Source organism: Indicator indicator, chromosome 10, assembly GCF_027791375.1.
Source record: "Indicator indicator isolate 239-I01 chromosome 10, UM_Iind_1.1, whole genome shotgun sequence".
NCBI lineage: Eukaryota > Metazoa > Chordata > Aves > Piciformes > Indicatoridae > Indicator > Indicator indicator.
The window spans coordinates 17931492-17943566 of record NC_072019.1 but is presented as its reverse complement, the minus strand read 5'-3'; the positions used below and the strand labels follow the sequence as shown (position 1 = coordinate 17943566).

Genomic DNA, 12075 nt, shown 5'->3' with positions numbered 1-12075 from the left:
TGTGAGGAAGGATTGGCCAGTGCCTGCTTGAGTAGGTGAGTGGCTTTACAAGCAACTTTGCCCCTCGTGGTGATGTAAATTCATGTCTTGAACTTCTTCAGCATGTGCAAAGACCAAAGCGGGTGGGAGATGGTGTCCTATCTACACTTGAACGTAAACGATAACTGCTAGCAGCAAGGAATGCAGTACGAGAGGAGCAGGATGATCCAGATCTTCCCTCCTTTGCTTTCCCATCACCCAAGACTGGTGCCGTTCCCGGCTCAGCAGTAGAATTTGCCAGGGGTGGCAGCTGGTGGCTGGTCACACATCGCTCTGTTTGATGGAGGCAGTGGGCATTGCCTTGTGGGGCTTGCATGGAGACTCGCTCTGGGCTTGGGGACTTGGAGGAGCCTGGGGTAATTAAATGAAGTTGTACTGTACATAGCCCTCGTTAGACAAGTCCCTTCAGGAGAGAGAGTAGAGTAATAATAACACTTATGATGGGTTCAGAGGTGGCCAGGTTAATGTCGCCCTTCAAGGTCTCTCTCATCTTCTCGCCCATGAAACTTAGCTGTGCCAGGTAGCTCAGCAAGAGGACTGTGCTGATCTCAGGCTGGGCTTCTGGGGTCCTCTCTGGAGGAACCCCCTCTTAAAGACAAGTGAAAAACCTGTTCCCTCAAGTGGGCACCAGCTAAGGGCACCCTGTGCTAGTGGCAATGGTGACTACACCTCTGTGCTGATAGCCCGTGGGTTGGGGAAGCTCTCGCGGAGGAGGCTGTGGCGGCTCACCGGGTAGCTTTGCAGGGCGGCCATGCTGATGGGTGGCCCCATCTCCTTGCAGCACGTGGGGGTGTAGGTGACCCTCTCGCCCCCATTGCGCACCATGTTGGCAGTCCGGATGTAAAAAGGGGAGCCGTAGGGCGAGCAGGTCGGGCAGTAGTTGTGAGCCCCGTGGTGGTTGAGCTCACTGTGGGGTGATGTGGGGCTGCCCTGCCCGTCCGCCATGCGTGAGTTGCAGGCGTTGCACATGCCAAGGTGCGAGTGCACAGGAAGGTCGGGCTCTTCCTCCTCCTCCTCCTCCTCCTCCTCTTCCTCATTGGAGTCATCTTTCTTGCAACAATAGTACTGTGTGAAAGGGAAGGGGTTGTATTAGGGCAAGTGGAGCAGCTGGTGGGCAGATTCAGCTTCAATGCCAGCCCTGCCACATCTCTGCTCCCCTTAATCCCCCTGCCAGAGAAACCCTCTTGCTGCTCTGCTCCACTGGATCCAGCAGAAGCTGGAAAAAAAACTGGACCTGAGCATGCTGCAGGAAGAACTCTTCCTCTCCACTCCCACTGAGGTTTGCAAGGGGAAGGTATTTCACCATGCCAGTTGGAAACTCCTCCAAGTAACTGCTGTGCTTTTTATCACAGGAGCACTGCTGCATGGCACAGACTTCACATTAACTTTTAAAGAGCAGGAGGCTGTTGTTGAAAGCCTTCTCATTTAATTTATAGGGAAAAGAAAACAAACCACAAAACACCTAAAAATCTCCATCTGGTATTGCAAACCCAGCCAAGCCTACACCTAAATTAGCAAGTGCTGCAGAGCTTCAAAAGCCTTAGGGGGGGTCCTTCTGTGCTGGGAGGAGGAAAGGACAAAACTCTGCAGCATCTGGGAGAAAAAGGGGTTTCAGCTCCCTGCCCACCATGGGCAAGAAACCCCTCTTTGAGGCCTCTCTTGCAGCAGCAGTTCAGCCCAAGGAACAGTGACACTGCTGGGGTTCATGGCAAGATGGGGTACAGCCACAACTCTCACCTGTAGCCTACAGTAGCAGAGCACAGCAATGATGCACAGTAGGATCACCGTTGCTAGGATTCCCCCGGTGATAACAACAGTTCCCGCTGTCATCCGACCGACTCTCCATCAAACTCTGCAAGGCAGGCCCACAGGGACACACATCACCCTGGGACATGAACCTCACCTACCATGGCTTCAGCATTACGTCACAGACGTAAATACTGCATCCCTGTTCCTCTGGCCCCAGCCAGAAAACTCTCACCCAGTATCAATCTCCTCTTACTGAGAGGACAACTGAGATTTCAGAATCACGTCCCCTCATGGCCACCACTGCCCCTGGCTTGGGAAACACCCCATGGTCTACCCACAGTGCCTTCCCTCTTTGCTGAGCTAAAAGGCTGGTTTCCACTCTCCTGGCAGAAAATACAGCTTCTGCTTCAAAACACAGAAGCAAACCTGAGTTTCCATCAGGAAAAGCCAAAGGAGAGCCTTCGGACTCCCTAACTCTGGCAGTCTGAGCCCAAAAAACACACTCTGGATGCCTACTGGGCACCGAGAAGCCTAACATGGATTTGGCATGAGCCAAGTAACCCCCACCACCACCCCCGTGCCACAGGACCTGAGGGCTACTTACGTTCAGTGACGGAGGCGTTGGACCTGGAAGGGGCAGAGAGAGAGAGGTTAGCTGTGGCCTGCCAGCATTCCTGCATGATTCCCTGCTTCCCAGGAATTCACCTTGATTTGGGACCTGTGGGAAGTGCTGCTTCGTATCCTGCATCCCACAGGGATGGGACTTAGTATGTGCCTGCACCCTCAGGAGCCTCCATGGTGCAAAAAGCATTTTAGGTCCTGCAGGTGATGTGATGATGACACTGGTGATGAAGATTACTTTAATCTGGAGCAAGGAAAGGAAGCATTTCCCGAGCTTGGAGAACTAATCGGCAGGACAAGGCTGTGCTATCAGCAGTTTGTGAATCACAAAGGCCTGGCTTAGTCAGCACTTGGCCTTTTCCTCTTTAAAATTAATTATGGAGGAGGCAGATGCATCATCTTGCAAGTGGACAACGTTTTATGAGCTGCTGGGAAAAAGGGTCTGCTCTCCCACCCTTCCAGAGCAGGCAAGCCCCAATGTCCCACCACCATCCCACAGACACCTACCCAGAAAAGGAGAGGCAGGGTATGGGGGTCACGCTGGGCCTGGGGTGGCCTGCTGGGACAGGCAGCGCTGCATGGCCACGGGGACACACTGGTGGCCCTGAGAAGGAGGACAAAGAGAAAAAAACACCACCATCAGCTCATCCCTCCTGTCCAAAAAGGTTGTCCAATGTCCTTATCTCCACTGGTGCCACCTCTGTCCCCACGGCAGGGCTGAATAAATGGATTTTTTTGGAAGGCTGGCAGGAAAGGTGGGTGCTGCACAGGTGGGTAAACCTAAACATCCAGGAAAGGACAATCCCATACCCAAACCCTGCAATTTCAGCAAAAGCAAGAGACTCGTACCCCAAAAATGGGTGCACCCATCTCCCCCACCCTGTGATGATGCCTGGCACAACTGCATTTCATTACTGGCCCCTGCATCCCTTTGTGCCTGGTCCAGAGCAAAGCTAATTGATAGGACCCAAGTGCCAGCTGGTTGCAGCCGAGGAGATCTAATTACCTGCTCGCCACGTGGCCTTAATTGACGCAAGGAGGTGGCAGCTTCCAGACAAGACCTGCCCAGCTCCGCTCCAGCCCCTTGCTGCTGCATGTGCGCCATGGGGACCCTTCCCTGCCCAAAAGCCACCCCCCACCTCCTCACTCAGCTGTGGTGATTTGCAGGATCTGGCCCACCACAAATTGATTTTCAGCTCTTGGAAAGTTCCCGTACGGAGCCAAGAGGCAGGCATGCATTGAATTTCCTCCTCGAGTCGCTCTCGCACATGAAACAAGGGGAACAAAAAACCCCAAGAAATCAATAGGTCCATAACCCAGCTAATATCTCCATCCATCAGGGAATCCGAGGCAGAGCTATTAATAGACCCTGACATGCTCTGCTCCTCTGCCCTGTTACCAAACTGCATCTTGAAACACAACACAAATGCTGCTGGGGTGGGGGGGGACGACACTGGGAAGCCTGATGGAGTTTTCACCTCCCCAGGTGTCATCCCTAACAGGGAAAAGCTGACAGTGGGTGGCTGGAAAAAGCAAACGTTGACCTTCGATGACCCCCGGGAGGGATGCGGTGTGAGCTGGGTGGTGATGGATGATGCAGGCAGCCATCCACATCCAGAAAACTTCATTTCATGGGAGCTGTGATTTGATTTGCAGCTCGGAGAGCTGCATCCAATTAGCCTGAGGTTTGGAGCAAGCAGGCAGCTTTGGAGAATGACCCTGAGTGGAAGGGACCAGCCTTTTGGTCACCTCCTGAGTCCAAGCAGTGTTGCCTCAAGGACAGCTGGGCTTCCATGTGTCCTATTTCCAGAATTCCCATTTCTGAGGCTGCTGAGATCAGTGTTTCAGGAGCTAGGCTCCTGGTAGTTAAAATACTGAATGCTAAAAAGAAAAAAAGTTAAAAAAACCCAAAACAAATCACAAGACTGCCTTTCCTCATCCTTTCAGAGGTGATGCTTGCAGAGAAGCAGCTTCGTCCCTTCCTCGCTCTCAGATCTTGCTCACCTGCAGCCTAGCAGTTTGTTTTCTACCCAGTTTGTGCTTATAAACCAGCCTTCTCTAACCCACAGCTCTCTTCTGCAGGGAATGAAACACCTCCCAGGGAAGGAGCAAGAGTCCCAATCTCAGGAGTAATCGAGATTGTAGGAATTATAAGGTAAATACTCCCAGAAAGGGGCAGGATGAGGACAACAGCTTTTGCCAGTCCTTGCAAAAACCAGACAACAGCTGCGGCAGCCACATTCCTGCTACCAGGGATCAGCCCATCACTATTTTCCACCTACTTCCTACAAGGACATCCCAAGCTGCTGGGAAAGGGACATTTGGGGCTCAGCTTCCTGCAGGCTTGGGCACTTCACAGCCCTATGACCCTATCCCAACAAAATGCCATAATTTTTTGGGGGAGAGTGCCCTGAGCTGAGCCAAGTGCTGTGCGGGATGCACCTTGCAAAGCCAGAGGCACAGCCCCATTTCTGCTTCTGGTTTAAAAAGAGAGTTGAGAGTTGTTTAAATATTTAAATACCCCATGCTGGGCAGATGCCTTGGTGCTCATCCTGGGTGGCTCAGGAGAGAGGTCTACATCCCAAGGGCAGGCTTGGGGATGCATTGTCAAGCAAATCATCACTGAATAACATCAAGATTTCTATGAACAGGTCTCTGTTACGCTCTATACCTCTCTGGCTTTCTGGAAGAGATTGGTGACACCAGGTATCATGTTGTCCCTGATGGGGACAGAAGCTGGTGGAGGGAGGGTCCCTGGCCGGATCAAACCACTCTGGGCAGGCGTGCAAAACTGCTTGCTGCAGAGATTCATTTTCTTTAATTGATGTTGCCTTGCAGCACAAAGTTATGGCCTGAAAAGTGACTCTGGGAACCAGCAGCATCGCAGGCTGCTATATTTATTCTCCTTCAATGACGTCTATCGCAGATTTGCACGGTGTGCAAGTCGATGGGAGGTTTTTGCCAGCTGCCAGCACTCTCAGCCCAGCTGAGAAACTCCTGTCCTTCCTCACCCAGCATGTCCCACCAGCCCTGAGCTCAGCCCCTATCCGGCGAGGGTCACATACTAACACAAGTGCTCAGGAGGAGGTCTGGGGCCTGAGGGGAGCACAGCTACTTGCCATGAGCATCATGCCCAGCTTCAGCAGCGAGTCCTGCCCCAGCCCAGGCTCTGCTCTCCTGGTTTTGCGCTGCAGCTCGCGGGCTAATTCAATGAAATGTCTGCCTGGTAAATTATCCTGGCCACTGTCTTACCAGAATCATCTCTCAGGACTTAATTGGCAAGGAACAGCATCAGGGGCTGCCTTTTCAAAACAGATTATGGCAGCAAACAACATGGCAGCTCACGGGTGGCTGCGGCCTGCCCCACACAGGCTTAGCCCAGGGGGATGCAGGTGGATTCATCCATGGTTGAACATCTGAGCAAGGTGGGGAAGACATAAGCAGAGTGAACTTCCCAGCCACGGGGCAGGATGGGTGCACAGGGAGAGCTGAGGCCCTGCAGACTCATTGCACATTGGCTGATCAGTGCTGCAAAGTGCAAGCAGGTGAGGCAAGCTGTGAGGGAGCAGAAGCAGGGAGACCTTAGACATTAGGAGGAAGTCATTCGCAATGAGGGTAGTGAAGCACTGAAACAGGTTGCCCCGAGAGGTGGTGAAGGCCCCATCCCTGGAGTCATTCAAGGTCAAACTTGACGGGGCCCTGAACAACCTGATCTAGTTAAAGATGTCCCTGTCCACTGCAGGGGGGTTTGGACAAGACAACCATTGTGTGTCCTTTCCAACCCATCCAGCACATGATTCTGTGAAAATGATCTGAGCCCAATGAAAGTTCATCCAAAAAACGATAGCAACATGGGATGCAAGAGGATGTACTCAGCCACCAGCAGTCCCCCTCCAGCCCCAGCACTCGCCTTTGGGCTTCTTGCCCAGATCTCAAACCACTGGGTCAACTTCAAGCCTTTAAACTTTTAATTAATGAATCTGTGGGGGCCACCAGAGAGCTGAATCTGCTGCCAGCCCTCATGTTTGGAGAAGTCATAAATGGCTGCTTTGATTTACCCCTGCACGTAAGCACGTCTAAACCCCATCAGTTTTGGAGGGCCAGGATGGGGCCAGCCTCTTCTCACTTTTGATATGCTCTTAGTAGTTGAGGAAAAGGCAACTTCAAAGCATAAAAATTACCCATGACACTGGGTGACCAGAGCAGCCCAGCTCCCTCCTGCAGCAATAACAGCCCAGGGAGTGGTGCTGGGTTCTCTGGTTCTGCCCCACTGTTATTTGAGTTCAAATCATAGAACTTTTGAGGTTGGAAGAGACCTTTGAGATCATCAAGTCCAACCACTTGCCTAGAGATCACAATCCCACCTACTAAAGCTAAGCTACTACCATTAAACTACATCCCTCAGCACCACATCCAAGCACCTTTTAAATACCTCCAGGGATGGTGACTCCAGCACCTCCCTGGGCAGCCCTGACTGGCCTGCAGACAGAAATCACAGCAGCAGCTGGGAGAACATGGATTTCAGCGTGCTTCAGAGAACACCAAAATAAAGGCTTTTGCCAGCAGAAGGGATTTTATGGAACCTATTTCCTACCTGAGGCTTCTTCATGCTGTGACCCCTTTGGTGCCTTGAACAGCATGGGGTTTGGCCCAGCAGTTTTGCAAAGAAAACTGAAGCCAATAGTTGGCTCCTTGTTCCCAGCCACTGCAAGGACAGCCCGGTCGCAGAGGTGACGTTGTCACCCAGCTGAGGCTCCAGAGATTTGCAGTCAGTCATCAGAACTGAAAACCCCATGCCCTGCTGCAAGCCTGCCCTTGGGTTTCCTCCACCACCCGCACCAGCTCCTCACTGCTTCCTCCCAGCCCCCCTCTGCCCCAGCTGAGTGAAGGGAAAGGAGAAATAACCAACAGGGTGTTGAAACCAGCTCATTTCTTGCAAAGGCTTTGTAGAGAAAGCAAGATGTTAACTGCAATTAACATAAATCAAATCACTTCAAGGGTGAATGCCACTAACCAGACCCCAGCTCCTGGGTGGGCACAAACGGCTGCTCTCCTGCTGCTAACACCATGCTCCCAACCCATCAAGCCCAGGAGATCCTCTCTCCTGGTCCTAAAACTCTTCTAAAAAAACACCTTCTTCCCAGCTCAGGTTTGGTCCTTCCCATGCTAGGACTCATCCTGACATGCAGGAGCCCAGACGACGTTCCTCAGTGGCAGCAATCCCCTTTACAAGCACACAGAACTGAGAACCCCCCCTCCAAGCTCCAGCATTACCCTGGCACATCATGAAACCAGCCAACACATTGGCATCCCTGTCCCAGGGAGACCTGCCAGCACTTCACACACTTCTGGAGGAAGGACAGCTTTGCAGCTTGGGACATCTCAGGCATGGGTTACACCAGTATCTCTATTTGGGCATCTTATCTGCCCTTTATCTCCTTAAGCAACTATTCAGATCCTGTCTCGCCTGCCTGCGTGGATTAACTGGAGCCACATGTAGGGTCGTGAAAGGGACCATCACCCCATCCTGTCTCCCCCAAGAACACACATCAACATGATACTGCAAAGCCCATGGCATGGCCGGGACTACATTGGGATCCAGGCAACTCCCGATATAAACACACCCCTTTGCAGCCCCTTCTCATCACAGGACAGCTTAAAACCCAGGGGAGGAAAGTGACACCTCCCTCTTTGTCCCCTCACATACCTTCTACCTGATGTGTTTGCTTGGCTAGCTCAGGACCAGCCCAGCAGCCCCAGAAAGCAGTGATGTGCAGCCCCAGTCACAGGGATAGCATCAGACATGGGCAGCCCATGTCCCTAGCCCTGCCCCTACGACTCATCTCCTGCTGCTGCACCCAGGGTGCATCCCAGAGCTGCTCTTTGCCAAAAGCTGTGGCAAAGCCCAAGCACACATGGTCCCAAAATAACCAGGGATAAAACTAGTGGTTTCAAGCTAAGTCACACAGAGAAGGAAGGGCTTTTGAGATTATCCTGCATGTCAGATTCCTGTAGACTGTCCAGAGCCAACCAGGAGCTGGCCAGCACCCTTGCCACAGGCACTGTCCCTCCCAGCACCAATACCCTCCATGATGGACAGCTGCTGTAGCAGCATCTACTCCAGGAGTAGAGCAAAGCTGTAGAGCACTGGGATGCTGAGCATGTTCCAGGTGAGACCAAGCCTGGCCAAAACACTGGATCACATCACTGCACTGGAGTGCTAAAGGCTTGTCACTGTGCCCACGGCCACTGCCAGCAAAGAGCTGGAGCCCAGGCTGGATCCTGTCATACCGTGGGGATCCCTGGAGGACATGCCCCCAGAGGGGACTTGGGTCTGATTTGCACCCTATGCTCATAAACCCCACTGCCACAGCAGCACCCGTGTGCAGCACAGAGATGGATCCTAGTGATCCCCGATGGAGCCAGAGGGGTTGTTTGTTTCCACCTCCGCATCACCTGTGCTGCGTATGCAAGCTGCTTCTACCTGTGCAGACAACCCACAACTGATTTAACTGTCTGGTAAAGCACCAGCCCAGGAAAAGGCAAAGCAAAGCAACCTGGGGCAGCAGAGACCTCTCTCAAAGCTCCCAGCCTCCAGCCATCACGCATCAAAGCCTCAGGGCAGCGGAAGGTCCAGGTGATGGATCAGGATCCTCCTGGTCTGGCAGCCTGGAGATGCCTCCTTGACAGCATGGTGGAACCAGCCTCATTTTGAGGACATTCTGCTGTTCATTCCTAGCCCAGGAAGGTATTTCTCCATCACCCTCATTGGTCCAAGATGAAACCTTCACCTCCTCAGAACTCATTTCTGTTAACCCCAGCAAGCTTATCCCATCAGGACATGGAGTTGAAAACCTTGACTGGATCCTTCCATTCCTCAGGGGCTGCAAAGACACCCTGTGGAGATACAGTCTTCTCCCCAGTTTGATTTTCTTGCTGATCCACCACAGGAAGGTGGCCTCCTCTTCTCTCCATCAGGATAATCCCATGGGGGAACACTCAAATACATCTTCACCCCAGGTGCAAATTGGAAGAAAAAGATCAGTCCCCACAGAGGCACCATGTGACAGTCTGGAGCATCCCAGCAGAGCATCCTCATCGAGATCCAGCTGAGCACAGCTCTGAGCTTCCAACTAAAGATTTTTTCATTAATCCAGTTTCTCACCAGTTTGTTTGGGGTTTTTTTGAAACAAGCCCCAGGACAGCTTCTCCTCCAGGGCACCACTTGGTTATCTCCCTTCTTGCCCTAGACATTGGTGCCACCTCACCCTCTCCACCTCATTTCCATCATTTCCACAAAAATCCTTGTTTCCCAACCCCCACACGGATCTGCCCTTGCTGCCCCATCCCTGTTCCTCCCAGCCTGACATAGGAACCACTGCTTGTGCAAAGCCTTTCTGTGTGGCAGTGAGCTCTGCTCCCGAAAGCAAAGCCCAGGGGGAAAGCTCTGGCCAAGGCTGGAGCCTTTGTAATCCCATCAGCTTCAGCCCCCACTGCGGCATGGCACGCTCAGGCAGCACTGCCCAAGTCACGCCGGGGCAGATCCATCATCCCTCGACGTCACCCTATTTATTTGCTTTGTTAAAATAAACCACAAAATAAATTCTCCTGCTCGAGCCTGACTTTAACTCCTGCCCTCCCACAGCCTGGGTGATGCTTTGGGTCCAGTGGCTGAAACAGCAACTGTGTCCGTGGGAGATGCTGCTCCTTGGGGACATGCAGGGGACATCCCCCTGTGTCCTGCCAGTATCTGCCCTCCTGCTTGCCTGCAAGCATGCCAGCCAGCCAGCCACCATGGAGGAATTAAATTAACAAAGACATCATTAGGCATAACTGGACTATTTACCAGTTGGGCAATATGAAGGAAGATGAACCTTGCATCTGCTCAAGAGGAGAAGGGCCAACAGCATCCCTCTTGGCTTGCAAGCTCTCTTTAAATCTCATTTACAGCCAGGAAAACCATGTGGATGTCTGTCAGTGATGCACTACGCTTTCCCTTTCGTATTTTGGCACTTGCTTGATGTTCATCTCCTTCCAGCACTGGGGCCAGCTTAGATCTCCCCCAGCTGCCTGCCACATCCAGACCTGGGTTAAAAAGGGACATGGCCATCAGCCATGAGCATCATTATTAAACCAGGCCCACAACATCTCTGTCCACTTCTAGCCAGGTAGGTGTCCTTCAGCATCAGGGAGCAGATAACCCTCAGAAAACCCCACAGAATCACAGAATTGGGGGGGGGTTGGAGGGGACCACTGGAGATGGTCCAGTCCAACCCCCCAGTTAAAGCAGGTTCACCTAGGTCATGTCACATAGGAATGCATCTGGGGTTTTGAAAGTCTCCAGTGAAGACAACTCCACCACCTCTCTGGGCAGGCTGTTACAGTGCTGTCACCCTCAAAGTAAAACCCAACCCTAGGACAGGTCTTAACTTAACCTCACTCCAACAGCACCTGCAAACCTGAACAAGATCATAGGAAAAGTTCTTTTTCCATGGAAAAAGAAGATGGACAGTGCAGTGGTCCAGCCCTGGAGAGGAGGGTGCGGGGAAGCGCAGCCTCTTCCTCCACATGACGCAAGACCTGCTGCTCCCTCTGACTGTCAGCATCCCCCCTCCCAGGCATGTTTGCTTGGAGTAGAAACAGAGATTTATTTTAATGACTCATTAAAGCCTAATTGCATTCAGGCAGCAGTACAGGGAGAGAAGCCTCCCACGTGTGGCAGTACTACAGTCAGGAGGGCTCTTAGAGCCTCCCCGAAAGCACAAGGCAGACAGACTGTCTCTTTTTGGTGGGGCCAGACAGCGAGGCCAAGTGCTGGCTCTGGAGCAATATGGCTTCATGGTCAGGATACCAAAAAAACACCCAGAAAAGGCTCTGTTATTCTCTTCATTTGCCTCTGTCTGCCCAATGTGATGGCTGTTACTAGGCTGCTCATCTCTGAGCTCCAGGGCGATATGTCCTGCTTGGTTGCCAATCTCCAGAGCCTCAGGCTGGCAGTTATTTCAGGGGGTGGCCATGTCCTAGCCTTAAGCACAGGTGTGTTTTTAACTCCCCTGTGCTTTAAGGACCCCATGGCAAGAGCCAGGGAGCTCAGCAGGGATTTGTGCCATTCCAGATCGCCTTGGCAAGGAGCTGAACATGGCATAGGGAGGGGATGAGCTGTTCCTCCCATCTCAGGGATACCCTGGGTGGGTGAGAACAAAGAGACCATGGTAAAAACTAGCCAACTTGGAAGGGAAACAGCCTGAAACCTCACCATCTGCAGCCCAGGTGCCCCCTTGCCACTGACAACACTCATGAGGAGCTCTGCGGTCTGCCTCTGCTTATGCTTTTTTCAGTGTGCCAGTTGGCTCTGCTCATGTACCTTACACTTTCCAGTGGGATGCAGACCCAGTGACACCCATGGGGATAGGAGCTTACAGCCATCCTGACCACCTGGGTTCCCCATGACCAGGACAAACACTGGGAAGCCCATCCCTCTCTGCTCACCAGCACAGGCATATCAGATCAGTGATCGATCTGCAGCTTTCTCCACCCTGGAACCCGCCCGAGGCAGGCATGGAAAAGCCATGGGTCTGCTTTCCTGCTCCACGAGTGGGATGCATGCAGTACCTGCAACAATCCCAACCCTGTGCCATGGGAGGACAACCTGCCTGGGGACAGTCA

At 52.6% G+C, this 12075-nt stretch overlaps 1 protein-coding gene across 1 annotated transcript; it reads right to left on the bottom strand.

The window, feature by feature from the left end:
• Window positions 1-702: 702 nt before the first annotated feature.
• Window positions 703-1869, bottom strand: FAM163A (family with sequence similarity 163 member A). The gene is made up of 2 exons (XM_054384520.1): window positions 1777-1869; window positions 703-1104 (listed from the first exon to the last, which is right to left on the bottom strand). Exons 1-2 carry the CDS (start codon window positions 1867-1869, stop codon window positions 703-705), a joined length of 495 nt encoding a protein of 164 aa, XP_054240495.1.
• Between the last annotated feature and the right edge of the window lie 10206 nt (window positions 1870-12075).

Coding starts and splice junctions, on each gene's coding strand:
- FAM163A (XM_054384520.1), bottom strand. CDS start 1,869: ATGACAGCGGGAACTGTTGTTATCACCGGGGGAATCCTAGCAACGGTG. Junction 1,105..1,776: donor TCTGCTACTGTAGGCTACAG/GTGAGAGTTGTG, acceptor CCTTTCACACAG/TACTATTGTTGCAAGAAAGA.